At 38.2% G+C, this 24,998-nt stretch overlaps 1 protein-coding gene across 2 annotated transcripts in view; it reads right to left on the bottom strand.

Annotated features, from left to right (window-relative positions):
* LOC145669619 (uncharacterized) overlaps window positions 1–24,998 on the bottom strand; it is a 318,993-nt gene that overhangs the window by 29,493 nt on the left and 264,502 nt on the right. The window contains exon 1 of one of the 2 annotated variants that reach the window (XM_081737853.1): window positions 4,277–4,796. The exons of the other annotated variant lie outside the window; for it this stretch is intronic. Coding sequence (XP_081593979.1) covers window positions 4,277–4,629 — 353 coding nt within the window. The 5' untranslated portion in view covers window positions 4,630–4,796. Of the gene's footprint in view, window positions 1–4,276; window positions 4,797–24,998 lie in introns of those variants that run through there. 2 annotated transcript variants of the gene reach the window in all.

Below are 24,998 nucleotides of genomic sequence, written 5' to 3'. Positions count from 1 at the left end.
GAAATAGTAAGTTAATAACATTTTTAACACTTCCTTTTCCCAAGTTAAGGTAAACCAAATAATGATACATAACCTACCGTTTAATCAAAACTATTATGTCGTGCATAAAACTACTTTGAAGTACCATAAGATGGGCTTACTTTCCAGAAAATTTGAAGAGATTCACAGTACTCTGTCGGAAAAACCATGAACAGCAGAGAGGAAGTTTCAACTGCCACCGTAAGATAGAACATGTAACTGTATTTCCGCTATAATGTTTGCGGTTAATTCAGTTCAAATTACTGGGAAAGTTTTTGTAGAGTTAAATGCTGATAAAGGCTGCAAAGTCACTGTAAAGGATGATAAAATTTAACAGATATCATCTATAAGAATTTCCCTCGAAGTTAAATTAGTTCCGTAGAATACTACCATGTATAATGGGACTTTGATGCAGTAGTTGAAATTGAAATGTGAAACGTTCTAAATTCATAAAACAAGTAAAACTGGGAGAAGGCTTTTAAGCCTATACTAGGGATTAATTTGCACCAGTGCAAAATACCGCTTAGATAGGAAATTATTACCACTGGAGCCTCCTGTGTTTTAAATTTAGGTAAATTTCCTATTTAGGTAGATGCTTAAATGGATTGCTTCTTAGAAAACAAATAATGAACAGTGGCACATCCAGAAAAGTAGTATGAGAGACGCTTCATTTAAAAATACTTTTAAAAAAATCATTAGACTTTTGGGGACTGGGCTTGCAGCTTATACAAGAAGGAATCACTAGCAATAAATTTTTAGGCAAATCTTTACTTTGACTCAAACAGTGACTGCAACGATTTATCTCATCCGGTGCCGGAAGCAGTTTAGGTATGATTCCCAAAATGCTCCAGTTTGCTCCCGGAACCGGATCAGTTGAATCGGTTATAGTTACTGTCCGAGTCAAAATAATGTACAATGTTAAGAATTATACTATAAAGACAAGGGCCATAATGTTACTAAACACCATTCTTAATCAATCCAGGTGAAGTGGTGACTATCAATATTGATATCTATATGGGGACTACCACACCACCGACACCCTACTCAAGTACCATAAAAACATCCAAAAAATAATAATATTTAGTCAAACCACAACTATAAAGCTAACATAAGAAGGAAAAAAATTAAAAGAACACTCATCACTAATTATAAATCAGTGACGCATGACAAGGAAAAATAAATTACATTTCACCAAGATAAACCAAGGAAAAATAAATTACATTTCACAAATGCAAAGCAAATCAAGAATAAAAATATCAATTAAAAAACGAAAGCACTCGCCGTTTCGCCATACCAGAACACTCATGAGTAATGAACTCATAGTTTCTGATTCCCGAAAAAGTAAAATGTCAGGAACGCATGCGCAATACTCAACTAGACATTACTGAAAAGTGTTCGTTTCTGCACAGACGTCGATTTATTAAAGCGAGCAAATTTGTTATTATTACAAACAAGACTAACCAATAAACGCCCACTTTTACCATACGTCGGGAATATCTCCAGCGTTCGACCACAACCATCACAGGTTTTCTCTAACTCAATTATACCAGAGTGCTGAAAAGTGATATGAGTTAGTATCCGAATCTAATACATACTTATTTAAAAACGACAAGTTCAAATTGTTTGAAACGAAAATTCAATTACACGCTCACCGTATTCCACCAGCAACAGCACACACATACAAGGAAAGAGAACATGTGACGTCACAGTAACAAACTGCCATATGAGTGTACAGAGACAGTGGAAAAAATATGAACTACCACCAATCTCTGAACTAAGACGTCACACCAAAGGCGCGAACAATTCCAACAAGTGACTCACGCAGAAACAGTTTCAGGAAGTGACTAAACCTCTAAGAACCGATTAAAGTCACTGTTTGAGTCTAATTGCAGACTTGCCGTTAAAAAAAAAAAAATCATGCAATTTTGGGTGCGTTTCAGCCTGAAAGTTACAAAGCCCGTAAATCTTAAACTGATTAGTGTTCGGATCATATTCTTGGACAAAGGGAATAACCAAATCAAATCAGTTTACAAATATGATTTTTCTGTTCATTAGTTGGCACTTTTGTGGGAAAAAATTTAAACTATTAGAATGAGGTTTCAGAGTCGGTACCAGAAAATACATAATTTCCTTTACAAATATCGATAACTGAAAGTAAGTACTGATACCGGTACCATCATTATAATATCAGTGTTAATAAAATGCATGCAGCTTTGTGTAGAGAGTAAAATGTTTAAATACTGAATGAAAACATTGCACAGAAACGTATGTTCAACATACTTTTTTGTATGTTGTTGAAAGGAACCCCATGTATGAAACGTTTCACATTTCAATTTCAACAATTGCATCAAAGTCAAATTATATGCACTAGTATTCTACGAAACTGACTTAACATTGACGGAAATTCTTTTAAATTTAGTCTGTTTTTACAGTAACTGCTTTCCATACCACAACAACAGACCCTCTTGGTAATTAGAACTGATGCTAACCCCCAACATTATAGCCAAAATACAGTTACATGTTCTATCTTAAAGCGTAGTTGAAACTTCTTGTTTACAGCTCATGGTTGTACCGACAGAGGACTACGTAACTCTTTTTATATTTCGTGCAAACTAACGACCGATGTGCAAATTAACCCCGTGTTACGGTATCTAATAACCACTGTAAACGAAATGGAGTATCAAAATTCAATGCGACAAATCATGACACGGGATTAGAAAAATGTTTGGGAATGAAGGAATCCATATAATTAAGAAATTAAGTCCCTAATGTATTGTGGTACTTCGGAACACAAACATGCAAGCAAACAAAGCATTTCAGAATGTTACCTATAAAAAACTTAGGAACGTCCAAGTACACATTCAACACGCAAAACATGTAAGTTTATCCTAAATAAAGTATTTTGCGCTATCCTCGTTTACCAACATTCTGCGTAATGCCCTAATCTGCATAGCAATCTTCTATTTACTGGCCATCTTTCGCAAGCTCGTTATAGTTGTTTGTACAATAATTCATATATCATGTACGTTTACTAAGCCCCTAAAGTGATCCTATATTGAGAAATGGAGGTCCATACCCTAGAAATGATTGCTGAGAATATAAAAAGTAGACTTCCTTGAAAGAAATTAGTGCAGATATGAAATGAATTTGTGTATGGACCTCTACAATTAATGAACATCCATTGTTGGTAAAAATATTCTTTATTTTGTATTTTGTTAATGTCTTTGTAAGCCCTCCGGAGAAACGTGGCTAGACCCATTTGAGCTAAATCCTGAGTAAAATTACAAACGTCCATAGTTTTTGTTCCAATATAATACATTCCACGTTTAATTTGGAAAATTTTAGGATGAATATCATTCTCGCGATTTCTTATTTTACAAAAGTCTCTATATAAATAAAACAATATCGTCGAGCACCTATATTTTAAATATGTGCAACAATTAGTGAGTAATGTGTAATCAATAATAAAAGAATCATTGGATATAGTATACAACAGGTCCTCATCATTTCCCAAGGACTCACGAAGTTCAGTCTTTTACGGATTATTTATTGAGGATCTAGGAACTTGAAAATGGGGTAACAAAGCGACTTTCATTTACTTATCGACTGAAACTTGTACAGGACATACCACCATTTCTGTACGTGGTGCAAGAGTTAGAACTATCCTCGAGTACGGTGCACTTTATGTGCGCCTCTGTAGTGCCCTTGTACTTTATATTTCTCTACGTGTGTGTGTGCGGGGGGGGGACTTGAACGCATATTGCATGTCTTGTGCTCGTGGATAGTTCTTACTGTTGCATTACGTACAAACGTGATGGTATTTCATGTAGAAGTTGTAATAGCACACATAGGAAACGCAGATCATGGTGTACTCATACTGCATATTCCAGTGTGAGTACAAAATGATCTGGGTTTCTTATGTGTTCTATTACCACTTGTACATGACATACCACCATTTCTGTACGTGGTGCAAGAGTAAGAACTATCCTCGAGTACTGAACACGATGAGGATCTGTTGTATACTATTATCATTCGTTTATATCTTGACAAAAAAAAAATCGATTTCTTGTTATTATTTGGTATACAGCTAGTGTATGTGTGCCACGCCATTTCCAAATTGTAGATTTACTAACTTACGTTCGAGATATCTCCCATACCTAAATACTTCTTGTGAAGCATTTCTTTTAACCAATTTTCCAAACCCATGTAACCGTATTATCAATCTGAACCAATTAGTATATGAAAAATTGAACATTACCCTTCTGTCCGAACGGAATTTAAATTTTTTGTGGTTAATTGTTGGGAGTCACTAGAGTACGACGCGCAAGTCTCCTGAACCACTATTTTTCTTAGCGTTTCTATATTACTTTCTAATGCAGGATCTGATTCTGCAAATTCTGATTTCAGCATATCAACGGTCACTTTCACATCCAAAGCTGTACCCTTGTCCATTGTTTGCTCTCCTTCCGTTGTAGATAATATTAACTCTTTGTTGTCAGTCATCAGTTCGTATGTCCACCCTTTCCCTTCGAGTGGATCTTCCTGAGGTAAGTCATAAACAATTTCTTCTTTACACATCAATTCCAACTTACCAGACGCCTCACCAGCCATTGTGAATTCAAATTATATAAGAATTTAACACTGTTCTTATACTTCCCTTATATTGTTTGCCAGTGTTTTAATGAAATGATTTACGAGAACTTTCAGAAAAGCAACTTTATTTTTCCAATCTTCTTCTTCTGCGTTTGCGTATTTTTTCGTAAATATATTCTTCTTCTTCTTCTGCGGTTGCAACTTGCCTTAGCGAAGATCGCTCTCCCGGCAATTATATACGGTATGATGAAAAGAAAAAGATGAGGAATTGAGATGAATCTTTAGAGATGCTTATAAGATGCTAAATAACTTAGTTCTTTGTAAATAAAGATAATATGCAGTAAGAACAGGTGGGGATAAAGTAAAAATGAACGAATCTACATTAAAAGGGCCAGAACCGTGAAATTTATGAAGAATAGAGAGAAATGGCGGGCGATATTGTTGATAGAGAGGGCAAGAGAAAATGAGATGATCGATAGAGCCAGTATCGAGACCACAATTACAAAGTGGAGTAGTACGTTTTCGGAGAAGATATAAGCGTTGGGGAGTATACAGAATGTGAAGTCTGCTACGGAGCAGAAAATGGAGGTAGGAGGGAGAGAAAGGATGTTGAATAAACCAAGATGGAGAGCGGAGAGAGCAAGGATGGTACCAGTACCAACGTGCCTTTGCACAGGAGGCATTATAAGCAGTCCAGCGTTGATAATGAAGTGTAATAAGTCGTGGAAAAAGGTCAATAGGCGAGACTGAAAGATCTATGGGAGTGCCATGCAGGGCTCCGAAACGGGCTGCGGCATCGGCAAGAGAATTCCCGAGGATGTTCACATGGCTTTTGGACCAAATTAAGCAAGTAGTATAGTTGAGGGTAGTCCGGCGGTATAAAAGAAAACGGATTTCATAAAGAATCCAGGAGGATTTTGAAGTCCAGGGGGAAGATTGTAAGGATTGGAGGAGAGATTTAGAATCAGTGGCGATACAGATAGATGTATACTGATGCTGAAGAGAATGAAGAAGAGTCGCAAACAAGGCATAAGCTTCAGTGAGAAAGGTAGATACATAATGGGGCAGTTGAAAGCTGAAACATTGTTGAAGAGAGGAATCGTAGAAGGCTGATCCCAAATGCACGCCCTGGCCAGAACCATCGCAGTACAAATGAACAGTGTCCTGAGGGAGAGGAGGAATGGATGAGGAAAAGCAATGTTGGTAAGTTGCGGGAGGGAAAAGTTGGGTAGAAGGGTATTGGGGAAAAATTATAGAAAAAGATTGAGAAAGAACTGGATAGTCATGCGAGTAGCAAGGGAGAGTATACGTACGCTGGATGTGTAATAGATGTGGTGCAAGATCTAGGTAACTGGAGTATATGAAAGGGAGAGATGCGAGATATGGAGAACGTTTGCGGCCTGTATGAAGGTGTCGAAGCAGAGTGAGTTTAGGGAGGAGAGAGGATCGTGTAAATTGGAAACGTTGAAGACAGAATTTGTCTGAGAGGTGGTTCAAGTGAATTGCTAAAGGTGGAACTCGGGTCTCAGAATAAAGCGCAGTGGCAGCAGTGGTGGAAGGGAGACTAAGAGTACGGCAGAGAGTAGTATATTGAAGGGATTGGAATTTTTGAAAGACTCGAGAAGGAGATGGAGATAGAAAGAAACCACCATACGTTAAAATAGGTAAGTAAACCTGTTTATATAACAGGAGGAGAACACGAAAATCTGTAGACCAAGTAGAAGTAGAAATAGAACGAATTAAACGTAAGAATGATGATGTTTTTTGATGTAGAAGATGATAATGCGGGGCCCAACGTAAAGAAGAGTCTAAAACGATTCCAAGGTATTTAACTGAAGGACGGCGAGGAAGAGTGATACCGGTGAAAGTAAGGGAGGGTAGGGCGGGAGAGCGTTTGCGAGTAAAGACTAGAAAGGAAGTTTTGTTCCAGTTTATTCTTAAGCCGTGTGTACAACACCAGGTGGGGAAAGTGGTGAGAGCTGAAATGAGTTGGGGTATAGCTAGTGGAGGGGAGGGAGAAGTAATATAGAAGACTAAATCATCACAATAGGAAAGAACCCGGACAGTGTTACTGGTTTGGCGAAGAATCGGGGCCAGAAAGAGATTGAACAAAAGAGGAGATAATACAGAACCTTGAGGAAGACCTTGGGAAGTGGTGCGACCTTCAGAGAGTTGGGAACCGAGGCGAAGATACAAGATACGTTGGACCAGAAGGTTGTAAATGATGCGGAGATATTTCGAAGGGATGCCTTGTTGCCAAAGTATATCTATGAGATCATAAAGGGGAACAGAGTCATAAGCCTGAGAAAGATCAATAAATACGGCAAAAACAAACTGGGTACGGGAAAAAGCAAGCCAAATATCAGAGATAAGAACAGACAGACAGTCAGAAACACTGGAACCTAGTCGACAACCGTATTGTTGTTTGTAAAATAAAAGGTGGTGTTCACAGAACCATTGGAGGCGTTGTTTCAGGAGATGTTCGAAGACCTTTAAAAGACATGAGGAGAGGGCAATAGGACGATAATGTTCAGCGATACCTGGTTGTTTTGTGGGTTTGAGGATGGGAATAATAACATAATCTTTCCATGGAGGGGGAATTCGTTCAGAAAACCATACAGTATTATATAAGGTGAGGAGGAAGTTCTGGTACAGTGGAGGAAGATGTTGTAGGTGGCGGTAATGTATACCGTCTTTGCCAGATGAGGAGTTGGGTAGACGGGATAAGATAAGAGAAAGTTCAGACATAGTGAAAGGAAGATAGATAGGGGTTGATGGTTCTGGAGAATAGAGAGGAGAAAGCCAGAGAGGAGGGAAGAGACATGTGGATGGTGCTAACTGGGAATGGAATTGATGAAGCCAGGGAGAGGAAATAGATTCACCAGAGGGAGGACGACATGTCTTGTTACGAAGGGACCGGTAAAATTTCCAAATGGAGGATAAAGAGGAACCATAACGTAAGTTGGAACAAAATTGGCGCCAGGCATTACGACGGGTTTGTTGAAGAATACGGGTCGTAGTGGCTTGGGTTTGTTGATATACCAGGAAATTGGAGTAGGAGCGAGTGGCGAGGTATGTTTTAAGGGCTTGACGCCGTCGAAAAATCCATTGTTGACATTCCCTAGTCCACCATTTGGGATAATGAGAATGGACAAGAGAGGAACGAATGGAGGGAGAGGGATCAGGGTGGGAGTGTGATACTGCTTGGGAAAGGCGAGAACAAAAAGCTGTGTGAAGATGGAGAGGATCACTAGACGAGGGAGGGGGAGAGAAATGGTCAAAGCAGGAAGAATAAAGGGACCAATCGAGGTTAGTAGAATATGGGCGACCTATAGAGGAGGAGGATGAAAAGGAAGGAGAAGTAGAGTTATGTAAAATGATGGGAAAGTGATCACTGCCATAGGAATCGGAAGTAACAGTCCATGTAAGGTGGCTAGAGTAAGCTGGAGAACAAAAGGTGAGATCAGGTGCGGTAGGAAGTTCACGGGGACGGGGAAGACGCGTAGGAGTGCCAGTATTCAGAAGAGTACAGGGTAAGGTGGGAAGTAGACGATACAGGGCAGAGCCAGCGGGGTTGGAAAAAGGAGCCCCCCAGAACGGGTGATTACAATTTACATCGCCACCTACAATCCAGGGAGGGGTAAGGAAATTAAAAAGATAGAGCCAGAGATGATCAGGAAGGTGAACGTGAGGAGGAATATAGAGGTTAACCAGGGTGAGAGAGTGAACGGTGACCATTTGACATTGAACGTCTGGGTATTGGATGGGAGGAGGGTGTAGTACGTAAGGTAAAGAATTATGTGATGCCGAGAGAGAGTCCCCCTCGACCATCTGGGCGAACATCATGAAGCCAATGGTAGGAAGGGGTGTTAAAACGGTAGGAATCTGTAAGCCAGGTTTCTTGGAGTAAGAGAAAAGACGGATGAAATAGAGATATGAGATGATGTAAGGCATACATTTTACTGCGAGAACTCCTCATGTTCCATTGTAAGAGAGTAGAAAAGCAGGAACCAGATGATTTTATAGTGAATGTGATTGTAATAGCTTGAGTATGGTGATGCAAGATTTATAGTCGGGAGGAGAAAATTTATGTTGCGATTTTTCTAAAATAGAAAGGATGGACGAAACAGCGGAGGAAAAAGAAGGTATAGGATCTGCCGCATTTGACGGTTTCTGAAAAGCTGTGACAGTGCTGGGAAGGGGAGAAAATGCTAAAGGGGATCGGTCAGTTGGAAGAGGTGAGGGACGGGCAGAAAAAGAAGGCGAAGAGTGAGGACTGAGAGAGCGCTTTTTTCTAACACCGGAAGGAGAGGAAGGAGAATGAGACGTGGAAGGCCGAGAAGTAACAGCTGAATATGAAAAGGAAGCGGAGGTAGGGATAGAGGACGGAGTAAATCTAGAATTGGCAAGAGAGGACGAAGTGGAATGGGGAAGTGGATCTCCCTTGAAGGAGCGCTGTGCAGGGGTCGTGGTTAAATAGCGTCGTTTGGCATCAGTATAGGATAGATGTTCTGTAGCCATCAAAGTATTAATTTGAATTTGTAGAAGGCGTTCAGGACACTGAGGGAAGGTAGCCACATGGTCACCAGCACAGTGCCTACATTTGGGAGGTGCAGAGCAGGAGGAAGAGGGGTGGTCGGGTAGGCCGCACCTAACACAAGATTGTTTACCACGACAAGCCTGCTTAAAATGGCCGTAAAAAAGGCAGTTGGTACATTGCTTGAGTCTCGGAATATATGTTTCGACGGGAAGGTGAAAATAGAAAAGGTTGCAATGGGAGGGGAGAGTGTTGGCATCAAAAGTGACTACGATTGTTCCGGTGGGGATGGAAGAATCCGTAACAGGAGGTGGAGAATCGGAGGTTGGAGGTAAAGAAGAGTCAGAGGGAGGAGGAACTGTAGAAACATCAGACGAAGAAAGTTTTCGAAACATGCGGCGAACATGCAAGATTGGAGCGCTACTGCGTAACGCAGTGATGAGTTCATCGTCCGTTAAGGACGGATCGACTCCTCGCAAGATACCCTGGCATGAAACGGCGTAATTTGGAATATAAGCACGCCAATTATGTGCTGCTAATAAAGGATGTTGTAGGAAATCGTTGGCTGCTTTGCCAGTTCGAAAAAAGACCTTTAAACCCTGAGGGCCAAGAGTGCGAATATCGGTGACATCTGTAAGATTGTTATTATATAAGAGTCGACCTAACTTTTCGTAAATATCGTAAAGGGATGCTGATTGGCTGGCAGTGATGCCAATTCCTTCAGAGCCGTTTTCCCTTCACAAGCTTTAGAATTTCCCTTTTCCGGACAAAATTTCCCTTCATCCAAACCGTTTATACTGTATTTAGTAAACGTATTTTTAATCGTTTTCGCTTCCACCCCCTCAACCCAATCTTATAACCACATACAAGCAGATACATGACAGCCTTCCTTTGAGCTTATGCAGAATTTGAACTTGATTTGTTGTTTAGGTATCTAAATCGTCGCGATAGAAGAGGGGAAAGATATGGAAAGGTGTAGATCAGGAACTATATTAAAGGTGCAATCTCTGCATTTGCCGGGTGTGACTGACGAAAAACCCTATAAAAACCTCGGTCAGGACGAACAACCTAAATAAATCATAAAAAATATAAAATAAATATTATGTAAATTTAATTTTTATCCTAGATATCATTATATATTTTAATATTAATGTAACCTATGCAAGGGGCACTTCGCTACCTGGCTTTAATATTTCAGGTTATATATTTTAATATTAAATCTATCTATTCATAATTAAGTTGTGTGTATTAATAATAAGTCAGGCCTGACACGTATTTATCTAATGCATTTATCTGGTTTTATCTATTTAATAAGTATAGCATAATATATAATTTTACTATGTTTAATATATGTAAATGTATGTAAATATCCATTAGTGCATTATCCCAAATCATTTATATAAGCCAAATTTTCTTTTAAGATTAAGATTCAGTTACTTACATCGAGTATTACTCTCGCTCCCATTTGATTATAGACCTGGAAGAGAGGATAGTTTTTTGAAGATTTCACTTTTCTTTCATACTTTTCCAGTAATTTTCCACTGCTGTAGAAGTTTCTAGAACCGTTAATACTTAAATTTTTTCTTCATTTTTTCTGTCCCCGGCAAAACATATAAAAAGGCGGATTTTTTTAATGGCTTTGGCTGTTTCAGCTAAGGAGGCCTGTAGAGTAGAGGGCCAATGCTGGTGGCTGTTCAGTCCGAAGGGAATTAGCAAGAGAGCTTTTTCCTGGGAGTTTGACCTTTAGATTAGTTACTGGTTGTCCAGTGGATATGTTAGTCCGCGGCTTCCAGTCCCGCTAGAGAAAGTGGTCTCTGGCTGTAACTTAGGTGAATTCAAGAGTTAGGAATAGGAATTAAAGAATGAAGTAGGAATTTTGAGCTCTACGTCAGAGTAATGACTTAACTGGGCTCTAGTTGCTGGTTAGAAGGAGTGAAAAGTAATTTGCTCTTGGGGTGTACCCTAGGGAGAGAGTGAACCCAGGGCACTTAGGTTTTGAAACTCTCCAGGTGCTGGAGGTTTTTCCCATTTAAAATAGAATCCAAGTTGCGATTTGGTTTCGTTTTCCCTGTACAGTCAGGCAATATGAGGCTTGGCTGGTGTTTTGATTTCACACTCCGACTTTCGTGTTTGAAAGTATTAGAGTGTGTGTTCACCTTTTAACCTAGAGTCTTGAATGGAAGACGTAATATAGCTGGGCCGTGAGTGACGGCTGCTACTCCTAATTCCCTAAGTTACATATCCTTAAGATTTTAGCTAGTTTCCTTTTCTGGATTTCTCAGAGTATTGAGAGTCCAAACCAGGTTTAGCCGGACTGTTACTAAGTGAAGTTAAGCAGTCTTTGAAAGTAAGGAATATGGACCTATAATAGAGAGAGTACTAGTTTCCATATTACCGCAGTTCCCAAAGAATTATAAGAGAAGTCTTTAAATTTTATGTTTAGTGTTATTTAAATTAGAGTTTGTGAACCTTGAACTCTCATGGTGAGTTTTTAGGAAGCCGAGCAAAATATAAAAGATTAAATTTGCAAGGGCGAAGTAACGTCCTTTGAATCTCAGTTTTCTAGTCAACACACCTTACCTTAAATTAGAGAAACATTAAGCTAATAAATCTAGTTATTCTCCGTAAAACTTTTGACTTGTTATTTTTAACTCAATCGTATTTTTGAACCTGTTACCTAGACAACAGCGAGCGGACGAATTATTTCTTTTGAATTTCTTTCTTTTCTTTTTGTTGTAAGGTAAAAATGGCAGACTCGTAAGAGTGGTGAGATAAAGAATATCGATTAGGATCATAGTTTCAAAATATAGACATAAAGCGATACCGAAAAATAGTTAAAGATAAAGATAGCGAGATTATATATTATAATTTATATTATTTTTTCTTTTTTTTTTACCTTACACCTAAGATACAAAGAAAATATTAAGTATATATTTGGTATGTACTTACTTAAGAACAGCACTCCCATATTTACTGAAACGAATACGAACAGTTACAAAGAAAACTCTAGCTGCTACTGTTTTGGCTGTACACGAGGAATGCTCGTAAGCACAATACAAACTAAATCAAAGTTTAGAGATGCGGAATTCTTAAGAATTTAAAATTCTGTGCGCACCGTCACCAGAAAATTTTGTAAACTTACACACACACACACATACACTATTGATCCAGTATTTGCCCATATATACATATTTACATTCACGACACGTCCCGAACACGAATCCAAACCAAACTGTTATAATAGTTGGAATGATAATTTAATTGATAAATATTTCATCTTATTGCATTGCATTTAATTCAACAATGGGAAGTTTAATTTTGATAAAAGATTTTAAATAAGCAGTGTTGTAATGTTTCGAATTTAACTGAATAATAGCCGGCGATTCGGTTCAATAGCCGGCGATTCGGTAGGTGTTCTGTCATCTGATACAAAGATGTTTTCGATTTCGGTTTCGCCTTCAAGCATTGCCAAGGATTGTGTCATATCTGGTAGAATTCCTTTTAATAATTTCGATGTCAAAAAATCTCCATCATCTTCTTGCGCGATAGGAACTTCATTTCAAAGAAGGATTTCATTTATATTTTTCGCCATAAGCAAAAGCCGCAAACGGTGTTTAAATTCGATTGGTGTCGGATGGTCATAGCCCATGTAACCAAAATGGCTGGGCCAACGTTAAAATATGGTTGCATTGATCTTTGGTGACAGAAGTAACGTTGGTCCAGTGTTCTTTACGCCGTTACTAGCAACCAACCATGTCCCAGTGTTGGCCCAACATCATTTTACGTTGGAATAATAGTTGAATTCAACCAACCTTTTTCCAGCAGTGGGCCATTGTTGATTTTTAGGTGTGTATATATATATATATATATATATATATATATATATATATATATATATATATATATATATATATATATATGTGTGTGTGTGTGTGTGTGTGTGTGTATGTATGTATGTATGTATGTATGTATTAATGGAAAGTAAAACAAATATTAAAACAGAAGAAAACAGAATTACGTAATTTAGATATGATATTTTTCATGTTGAAATTACCAGATTTTCACGTCTAGTTCATACTGTGGAAGGTAGGAGGCAGACGTCATTCCTACCCAGAGTTTGCTGGATTTCGGTAATTTTCATGCAATTTTATAATTATTTCATGTCATTGTAGATATGTTCAGTATCATGCCTAACTTATATATAATAAGTGATTGTAGTTCATTACGCAATCAAAACTTTCGGCGTATCTAAATTCCAGTGCTGTGCTCGCTAGGAATATAAACAAAGCGGCAGGTAATTCTATTGATATATGGTTGCCCATACTAGATGTACGTAAATTTAAAAACGGGCAGAGCAATGTGGGAAGCGTTGCGTTAGCTGTCCCCCTTCTTTATAGGTTCGTTAAATTTATGTGAGTTTGTTTCAGAAGTGGTAAAATAAACACACATGGTGTCAGTAAAACATGCAAAACTTTACCGTGAGCTGCGCACGATATGCGCCGTTAACGCGATTGTACCAAGTAATTTCGGAACAGGTTTGCTTTATTGAGTACTGTATCTTAAAAAAATGCGATAATAGATCAGATTAGCTCCGCACATCGTCGGCTATGGTGCAAATCATTGTTATTTCATTGCCAGTGATGTGCATAGTGCTAAAAAGGGTGGTATGCAGTGTGCGGGCATATGAGTACAAGGGCACACATAATTTCGGCAATGTGTCCTTGCGCGCAAAACAAAGCGTTGGCTATTGTGCAAATTATCGTTATTTTGTTGCTAGTAACGTCCAGAGTTCAAAAAGGAGATATAGTGTGTGGAGTTTTGAGTGCAAGGTCACATTGCCAGAAACGTTTAGGTGTCCTTGTACTCAAACACACACCCTCTTCACCGCCCTTTTTAGCATTGTGAACATTACTAGCAACAAAATAACGATGATTTGTACCATAGCAATGCTGTATGAGGGAAGGATCAATTCTTGTAGTATTTTACATTAGCCACTTCTCTCATATATGTAGCTTATGATACAAATAAGTGTTATTTTGGTTGCTAATAGATGTGAAAAACAGAAAACCCAAAGAACAAACCTCAAAAAGGCTGGGAGGAGGTACCCCATGTTACGAGCGCGCTATACACAGTCCCGCTACTCCCAAATAACGCTATTTGGTTATTAATTATGTCCACAACCGTACAAGCATCAGTAACTACCTAATTGGTGTTAGTTTACATTAGCTTCTTCTCACCCTTGTACAACGCTAGCTGGCGTGAGGCTTTTCAGCGATTGGAGTTGCCAGTTAAAATGACCTGCATATATTTGATTACCACAGCCAACTCTGTGAACGAGAAAAGATGGTTAAGTAAGTGTCTTATAAGGGTGGGTCCTTAGAGGGCGGAGACGCGGCAAGGTGACGGACGTGTTTGTGCACTTTTAACACGTTCCTTTCCTTCCACAATGAAATTATTGATCTTTGTAGGATTATGGACATAAGTAATAACCAAACAACACTATTTGGAAGTATCGGTACAGCGTATATGGCTCTTAAGGTGCCTTTATTAAGGTTGTTCTTCAAGTTTTGTGATCTTATCATTATTAGTAACCAAAATAACATTGATTTGTACCATAAGTAACACTGTATGAGCGAAGTGGCGGCCATTGTGCACAAGTTAGGGGCCAGTTTTTATTGTGTTATTATCTTTACATATTTTGTCATTTTTTCAAAGTAATGTTAGGATAGGTTAGGTTGTTTCACTATTTCCTACTTACCTTCATGATTTGTACAACTGCTCAGTCTCTCTTCCCACATACGTAAGCACGAAATTTAATATTGAAATATCGCACGATATGCAAGATTCGGCCATTTAGGTACTTATTCACGGCTATATCGTGATTCACTTTCATTTGTTTATCTTATTTCTCGATAAATTCGTTCAATTTTTGTCACAACTCACTGGCAGTTGAGTTACGATTCAGTGCTATTCCAGCCCAATGATAACATTTGGAATCACTAACTTTTTATAATCATAAATCTAATATTAATTCATGCAGTTTCCCCAGGTAATCATAACACTCTTCTTTCGGATCAATCTCATAATTTGGTACCTCTACTTACTCGCGGTGAAGCAAAACAGAGGATCTAGGACGTGGCATCATTGCAACAGGAAATACTGTGAACATATGTTTTCCCAACACACAAAAAAATTCGGGCTGGAAAAGGTTAACACATTTCTCCTGTAAATCTTCCTATTTTTGGCTAAATTTGGCCCCCAACTTTTGCACGAACTCCGAAGTGGCTAACGTCAAATATTACCCAATCGGTTACATTCTAATAATATACCAACCCTGTGAAACAAAAAGCAAAGTTTCTTGTAGGTGGTGGTTGGGGCGGTGAATGCGCGCTCTTAACACGCGGATGATTCTCCCTCCAAGTGCATTTATTGATGTTTGTTTTTTGTGTTTTGGATTCTAGACATAATTAGTATCAAAAGAGAGAAAGATAATAGCGGCATAAGCAACACTGTATCTATAAGTTACTAATCGTAAGAATTACCCTGATTGTTAACGGCCCGTTTTCCAGTACATTGGCAGCACCGAGTAGCTACTAAGCGTTTCGTACGATAGAACTAATGAAGATTGCAATGTACACAATTACCGCAAATTCGGCAGTTACGTTATTTGGTTCTCCATACATACTACAGACTTCATGTTAGATAAAGTTAGGTTAGATTGCATAAAAAATGTATAATGATGATATAAGGAATGGTTATAGTAACGTTTTGGACCTTGTGCTAAATGAAATACCATACTTAATGTCACACACAGGAAGGGGGGAGTTTTGACAGGGGTATTCCAGGCTACAAAACCCTAAATTGGTCAGGGAATTTCAGAAACATCTCCCACTCGCCACCTTGTGCTGTATTAACACATGAGATACATAATGTATTAAATTCACTACAGCACTAGTACTACAGTTCAATTTGATATTTATGTCTACAATCCACATAGCAAATGAGCTGAACATGTGCGTCGATAAGGACGAGGTTCGCGTGTTAGAAAAATTGAGATACGTGAGTACGTCAGAAATGGGGTGATAGGAAGTATGTAAGATTAGTAATCTCCACATTAGAGAACAATAATGTTCGTATTTCAGACAGTTATAAATGAATTTTAAAAAATAATTGTTTCGCAAGAACAATTTTAATTAAATAGACATGTTACAAAATATAGAATTATTTTCTTATCTAAATTCTCCACAAACATAACTGTGAGATACATATGAATTAGAAATGAACTTTTACACTATAGCACACTAAATAAAAAGGTTTAAAAATTTGGTTAATCCATCTTAAAATTTGAGAAAGCTTGGTTGGTTTGTATCAAAAATGTTTGAGCCTATTTCTGTGCGAGAAATGCTTTTATTATTATTATTATTATTATTATTATTATTATTATTATTATTATTATTATTATTATTATTATTATTATTATTATTATTATTACCTTTGTCCATCCATAGTCTAGTCTGAGCTGTTGGGCACAAGTCTATCTACATAAAAGACGGAATTCCGTTGAAATCTTCGTGACAACCAAACACGACAATTATTTTTTATTGAATCGCATTTCCTGTACGCGAAGTAGCAAAAATCTTATAAAACAAAACAAAACAAAAAAGAAGTTTTGGAAAAACTTGCTTTATTCGACATTTTTTCAACCGGATTAATTATTCCCGAAATTCAGAAAGCCAGTAATGTAGTAACTTGTGTCCCCGGTGGTTTAGTGAATAAGATTGTGGGCTTCTAGTCAAGGGGTCCCGGGTTCGATTTCCGTTGGGGACAAGGAGTTCGGATCTCTCGTTAAACTGAAAGTCCCGTCCTTAGAACGTCATCATCCTATGGAAGCTAATGGCAAACCACCATGTGTTCACCTTTCGCAGCGACCTTGCCCCCGAAAGACCTGCCTTCGGGCAGAATACCACAATGTCATCAGAAGTAACTTAAATTATCGAAATGTTAAGAATAAAGAATGATATTAAAGTATTGCAAATAAGATAAATCAGAAGATTTTAAAAAAGGGCATTTCTCGCTTTTCTACAAGTCTTTGCAAGGGAAAAAACAGCTATTTGAGAAACGGTACTGTCCTGTGAAAATCAGTACGTCTGGCCACCCTACTCTAACCACAACCCCCCTCCCCCCGCAACGTCCTACAGAATGCCCAATTTGTTTTAAATTTGGTTTCCGCACCTAAGAAAACACGCCCATTGGGTTTATCTGTCCAAGTTATTACACTTCAACTATATGTATTTAGAAAAGTTGAGGTACCCAATAAAGTAACCGTATTAAAGTTATTTTCTCCTATCATAAGTTAAGCTCATTTTAATAGTGTACCCCGTGGATGAGTGTATCGCTTGTCACTTTGTAATCAAGAGTCCTGGGTTCGATTCCCGACGGCGGTACAAGTGTTTCAGACCCCACTTAACCCATTAGTGCCCAGAATTCCCCAGTGGTATTTTGAAAAGTTTCTTTTTGCCTTTTTGGTCTTAATAGTACTCTAAAATAGAAATTAGAATATTTTTGAAAAATATTTATTTTTTCTTGTTTTTTAGGCCGGCAACTTAAGTTGCCAAATGGCACATACATATTCAAAAAAAGGGAAAATTTTGGAAAGTTACAATTTTGAGGGAGAAAATACACTGCGAAAACATAACTATTAAAATCAAGTTAATCCTTACCTTTACAGACCTTCAATCCTTCCTTCTGGAGTCTTTGAAATCAATCCAGTTGAGTCTTTCTCCTCAAAACACATTGTAGCCAAAAACAATGCTAACCTTACGTCAATATATCATACAAAGAAAATGCAACGATGCTATGACGAAACAGACTCCAAAGTAACTTCATGGTTAAAACCTGCAACGTCAATCCATGAATTTTTGCGCTATAACGAAAAATTGCCGTGGCAACTTAAGTTGCCAAAGGGCAGTAATGGGTTAAGCTGTAATCCCGTCTTTAGGACGTCATCAATACCACGGAAGGCAATGGCAAACTTCCATGGGTTCACATTGTCCAAGGACCTTCGGCTCAAAGGACCGCCTTCGGGCAGAACACCGCATCCTCATCAGGTTTTTTCGAGATTTTTATAAATTGTGCAAGTGTCCAAAAGTTAGATGTTGGAAAATTTTAAAAATTGTTGTATAGAATCATCTTAGCACATACATGTTACGGTTAAAAAGTTAAAAAGGTGAATTTTAGTATGTTTTAGAGTCTTTTTTAAAATTTATTTTTACATGTACTGAAATAGCATATACAGATTTCATATGGTTGACATTTTGTGTCAAACAAAATATCTCGGGTTACAAAATTTCTTAAGTTTGAAGAGGTTTCGGGCATTCTAAGAAATTATCACTTCTTCCCGAAAAAGAAAACATTAAAAACGGAATTCAGTGTCCTCAAAATTGAATATATCTCCTATAGAATACTAGTAACCTGAAACTCACAATTTGCTCCACGACTGTAAGCTTAATGAGTAATAACAAAAGAACTGTAGGGTTGCTGGGAATATATATATATATATATATATATATATATATATATATATATATATATATATACAGAGTGAATCAAAAGTCTGGACACGGTGGAATAAATCGAGAACTTAACTTCGGATCGAAAAATCAAAAAACACGTGTTTAGTAATATTAAAAAATCTATCTGATGAAACCAAACTTGACCCTCTAGACCCACCCCCTGGGGGTTGGAGTGGGGTCAATTTTGAAATTTCTAATGGAAACCCCAATTTTTTATTGCAGATTTGGATTCTACGGCCCAAACTATGTAAAGTTTCATCAACACTTTTCCGTCGATGCATAACATGGCGCAGTAATCGGGGAAAATAAATGGCCCCTAAATACTCCCATTTCGTTCATGAGCTTGGTAGTATTTCCGACCTCTGTTCTCGTTCAGTGTCACTGGTTCACTTCTCTGTTCTTTCTCGTCACTGGATAGAAGCACACCACACACAGACAGAAGACACAGAGAAAGGCACACCTTCTTCATTCGGGCTTCGGGCAGTATCAGTGTTGCAAACCAGAAAATTCAAAAGCGGCGAGTAGAGGACAAAAAATAAAACAATTAAAAGTAAAAGGAAAATTGAAGAAAAGTATAGCTATTGAAGTATCTGCTTATTGCACTATGGTGTTTTTTGACTTCTGTGTCTAAGATGAAAATGTATTGATATAACTGTTTTCTAATCGCTAAAATATGACATTCATTAGGGTCGATTGTAACATTCTCTGATAAAGATAAATTATCGGAATGATCCAACCTTGTCGCGGTAGTAGATCTCATCTTACACAAAATAACACATGACCGCTGCGACCAGTGTTATCTTATCTGACGATTAAAAGATATCAGGATAGTGTAGAATTGGCCCTATAACGTGAAAATGTTCGAATGGTGTGAAATTATCAAAATAGCCTGTAACTGTCAAGCTAATTTATGTTTGAAATAACGGGTGAACCAAAAGTTTGGCCACGGTAGAGTAACTGGAGAAATACACTTCTGATCATAAAAGCGCAAAAAAAAAAAAAACGTATTTAATATGTTTCAAGAAGCTATCCGATGATATCAAACGCAAAACTCCGCCCCCACCTTCTGAAAGGGAGTGGGGGGGCATTGATTTTTCAAATGGGAACTCCAATGTTTTATTGAAGATTCGGAGACTGCATCCCAAATAATGTAAGGTATAATCAAAACTTTTTCGTCGATGTGTGATATCATGCTGTAATCGGCGAAATTTAATGCTCCCCTCTTCGTTTATGAGCTTGATATTAGCTCCGACCGTCTGTACAAGGTGCAGTATTTTGAGAAATACGTGTCGGATCAACAAAGTTATTCAATGGTACCAAACACGATACCGCACCCTACCGCTAGGTGGGGTTAGCTGAAAGATTTGAAATGGAAGCTTTTATTTCTTATTGCAGAGTCGGATTCTGCGCACAAACCTGTATAAGATTTAGTCGAAACATCGTTGTCGCTGTGTGACGTGGCGCTGTAATGGCGAAATCAGGAGAACTTCCTATATGAACTTTAATTAGCTTCAATGCTGTAGACGTGATGAAAGAAGTATACATGTGATCAAAAAACAAAAGAAAATGTGTGACTATTGGGTTTGTTAGGGTGTTTATCGTTCCTTTTCCGTAGTGGGACGAGAGAGACGGGACCTACAGTTGAAAGTGAGATCCGAACCTCTATTAGGTTTTGGAACCGAGACGTTCCCCATGAACAATTGCCGACGAAGTTTGTCCGACCGTCGTCGATTATTGGGTGACAGCAGCGAAAAGGGTGTGGTAGTGCTGGTTCAAAGGCAGCTGCCTATTTGTCTGCTTGGCAGCGAACACCGTGACGGCCCCGCCGCTGTTCAGGAACGGCAGCTATGAGACAGACGGTTGTCTTGGCCCAGCAGTGGCACGACGTCTTCCCCCGAAGCGACGGCATCATGATTTTCGCCATCATTTCGCCTGATCTGTGCGAATAGTCGGACTGCGACTCACGAGACTGCTCGCAGTCTCGCATAGTTTTAGATGGGTGAAATTATTATTGAATTCTTTACTTCTTCTTCTTCTTCTCCTTATTATTATTATTATTATTATTATTATTATTATTATTATTATTATTATTATTATTATTATTATTATTATTATTATCTGCCAGTAGTTGTGGTAGTAGTAGTAGTAGTAGTAGTAGTAGTAGTAGTAGTAGTAGTAGTAGTAGTGATAGTAATAGTAGTCTGTAAAGGGTAGTAGTCTGTAGTAGTATGTTTTATTTTTATTTTTAATCCTTTCATCCTTTAATTTTTAAATGTCTATAACGTGCAGTGGCGTATTTAGGGGGGTGGCTTCCGCGCTTAAGCCCACCCCCGAAATCTTACTTAGTATAGTAAAGTAAATGAAATATCTTGCAGAATTTTCACATTTCCAGGCAAAGTCCCCCCGAAAGTTAGCAAAGCCCCTCCCGAAACAAAATCGTAAATACGACATTATTAATGTGTCATCAATAAATTGATCACATCGGACCCTAGACAATATTAGATTCTGTCGTTCCAATATAATTTCAAAACTAAAGGAGTTACCACTAAAGAGCATTGTGTGAACAGAGTGCACATTTCAATACATATGTACGGTACCACCTTAATTTCGTAGCATGGATGGGGCCACGGTGGCTGAGTGGTAGAGCGTTCACCTCTGGTGCTTGGGGTCCTGGGTTCAAAACCTGCTCCCGCCAAATGAACTTTGTGGTGGACAAACACCGTGTGCGTGGGTTTTCTCGGGGATCTCCCGTTCCCTCCCACTTTCTTAATTCCACCATTTCATTCATCTCTCTCATAATCACCGTCTCCTTTAGCCTAACCGGCAAAATCGTGGGACCTAAAACTAAAAAATTTCATTTCATTTTCGTGGCATGGAGTCCTCTTAAGTACGTTGATCGAACTTTCGTTCGGGATAGACATGACGAAGGTTATAGGCGTAACCTGTAATTTGGGCATTGTAGTGGAGCATTTGTACAAGAAGTGATACCTGTGTGTGAGTGTGTGTGTGTGTTATTCGTTTCATTATTGTTTTCTCTTCTCACATGCAACTTATGGATGTGTGAATTATAACACGTTTAGTGGCACGTGACATGGGATTGCAACTTTGGGATGGCATTGCTCGTTCGTTCATTCGCATGTTAAAGCGACGTTCACCTGAGCGATTCGTTTATAAGTGGCAGGTCGTTAACGGTGACGGATCTGTTGGTGACGATTCTCGGTCTAACAGCAAAATGTCTTTCTTTTTCACCCCAAACAGTTAATTTACTTTCGCCGATTATGGCGCCATATAATGCATCGCCGGAAAAGTGTTGATGAAACCTTACATAGTTTACGCCGTAGAATCCAAATCTGCAATCAAAAATTGGGGTTTCCATTTGAAATTTCAAAGTTGACCCCACCCCAGCCCCCAGGGGGTGGGTCTAGAGGGTCAAGTTTGGTTTCATCAGATAGTTTTTTTAATATTACTAAACACGTGTTTTTGGTTCTTCGATTCGAAGTTAAGTTCTCGATTTATTCCACCGTGTCCAGACTTTTGATTCACTCTGTATATATATATATATATATATATATATATATATATATATATATATATATATATATATATATATATATTGTAAAACTTTGTGTAATTTCGTCTCATATAAGGAAGAGGTAGAGCAGTTAATAAAAAGAGTGTCCGGAATCGACTCCCACTACCAATTTTATTATAAAAATCCACTATATGAGTATTTGTACAAAATACTATACAATTTGGTCTCTATTTAAAAGGGTGAGTAAAAGGTAGTCTTTGACCGAGTGGTCGCAGACAGGATCTCCAACAGAGCCCCGTAGCAGGCTAAGAGAAGTGGAGTTAAGGAACCAATGCTCCGTAGCAAGCAGAGGCAGGTTAAGTTGCCAACAGAGCCCCGTAGCAGGCTAAGCGGCTGAGGTTGGGATTCCCAGACAGAGCCCCGTAACAGGCTAAGCCAGGAGATAGGATAGGCGTAGTCCCGTAGCAGACTAGAGGCCTGGGGTTAGGTTACTCCAGGAGTCCCGTAGCAGACTAAAGGAGGGTCACCAGAAAACTGGTGTCGAGTTGCCTTCGTCCATCCAATTTATAGGGTCCTTTTGGGTGGCGGTGGCGCTGCTGCTCCGATGTCGTCTTCTGCTCCGTGGGAGGGGCCAGAAGCCGTCGTCTGCATGTGATTACAGGTCCCTCTGGTGGAAGATCCTCTTGCCGAACCATGTGGTGTTGTTTGTAAACATTGAAGCGTGGAACTGCTTGTTTACATCACATAGGATATTACACCCCCCTGGCTTGTTTAAAAAATAAGCCGAAGGGTTATTTTTCTTTATATGAGGGTTCGCAACACTGAGGTATCACACACAAAAAAGCACTAAAACATTAATATCACTTGCAACACACAAAAAAATCACTTTTCGGAGCAGTAATAAGGTAGCGGAAGAAAGCACTAAACAGTTAGTCCCTAATCACAGGCAGGATCTGTGCATTTTAATATGTCACTTCATTTCCCTCGAGGTAGGGCTGTTTTAAGCTTTGGCTTAATAAATATATACTAATTCACTTATAGTAAGTGGGGTTGGAGTCTGTGTTAGCTGTTGCTCCTTAGCTGTATTATTGGTATTAAATGTTTCCAAGGGAATAGAGATGAAATTTCTATGCGGTTCGTTCTAGATTTGTTTGGTAACGAGCGAAGACGGATATATAATCTATATAAAATTATAAGAGTTAGGAGTAATAAAAAAGCTACTATTGACACTGAGATATAAAGATAATTTATATTGGAAAGTTCTGATTCGAACGGCGTGATTTCTTGGTCACCCTGTATAAGGTGTAAAATTTCTAAAATATATGCGTGAAAGACATGTATTTCAATAAAATAATCCAATTTTAAATGTCAATGACAATAGTAATGATGGCCCTGAATTCCTGATCATCCTGTATAATGTAGAAGTGGTCATAACTTTTGGAACGTCCTGTAGAATATTTATATTCTATGTTGGTGGCACCATTTTAGCTCAAAGAATGAAGAAGTTGTATGATTATAAGTTGATTGTCCTTGTAAAGGTCAGTTGCCTTTTAAATGCAAAAATGCAGGTCTCAGCATTCTTTCAGTCCACCGTAAAATAAATGAATCAGCTTTTTATAAAACAAAAAAAAAAGGAAATGAATGTTTGTGTCGTTATGAAGAGTGTTTTATCTGCTGAACTCGCGTCTCTATTTCTTTCTTCTTAGTGGTGAGTACTGCATTTTTTTTTCGCTCGTGTAGAAAATAAAATGAAGTTATTTATTCTTGTTCTATATGATCTGTGTATTCATGAAATGGCTTGATTCGGTCTACTGAAATCTCCTGTATTGTTTGACGATATGAATTTGGAAATTTGATCTTATAAAGATTAGGATTAAGTCTTTCGATAATTTCTAGAGGTCCTACATATTTGGATGAAAATGATTCTGGTATCCCAACTTGACGATTGGGAAAGAATACAAGTACTTTCTGTCCCTTATCAAAATTAGTTTGTTGATGTCTGCTGTCAAAATATTTTTTCTGTTTATTATAACTTGCGATTAAATTATCCTGAACGATCCCTCGTATCTTATTCAAATGTTCTTTGTTGACACATAATGTTAGAGTTGACGCTAATGCAATATCAGAGATGGTCTTAGTTTCGTATCCATACATGAGGAAAAAAGATGAATATTTAGTTCCGGCCTGCACAAATGTATTAATTGCGAATGTTATGTATGGAATTAGTTTTGGCCATTGTTTTGATTCTCCTGTACAAAAAATTAAGAGCGTTCTGTATTATTCTGTGGAATGTTTCCACTACACCCAGATTTTTGTGGTCATACGCTGGACAAAATTTAAATTCAAAATTGTGGAATTTTGCTAAGTTTTGCAGTCTCTTAGCGTTATGTACAGGGTGTCTATCCCAATACAGGTATGAAAAAGCTCCGTACTTAAGAATAATGTCATATATGAGAAATTGTTCAATTTCTTCTGCTGTGATGTTGTCTACAACTCTGGTGACACAGTATCGCGTGGACATTTCTATAGCAACTAGTATGTGTTTGAATTTTCCATCTCCGACCGGCACTCGCCCAATTGAATCGTACTGCCAAGCAGTGGCAATGGGTTTAGATGGGTGATGCAGCAATTGGCCCGCTGGTTTAGCTGGTAACTTCTTTAGTTTTTGACAAAGATTGCAAGTCTTTATTCTATTGGCTATGTAAGCTTTCATGTTAGGAAAATAGTATTTCCTAAGCGCCGACTG

Source organism: Thermobia domestica, chromosome 14 (genome assembly GCF_964235325.1).
Source record: "Thermobia domestica chromosome 14, izTheDome1.hap1.1, whole genome shotgun sequence".
NCBI lineage: Eukaryota > Metazoa > Arthropoda > Insecta > Zygentoma > Lepismatidae > Thermobia > Thermobia domestica.
Note: the sequence above shows the minus strand (reverse complement) of the source record. Positions and strands in the feature narration are given on the sequence as shown.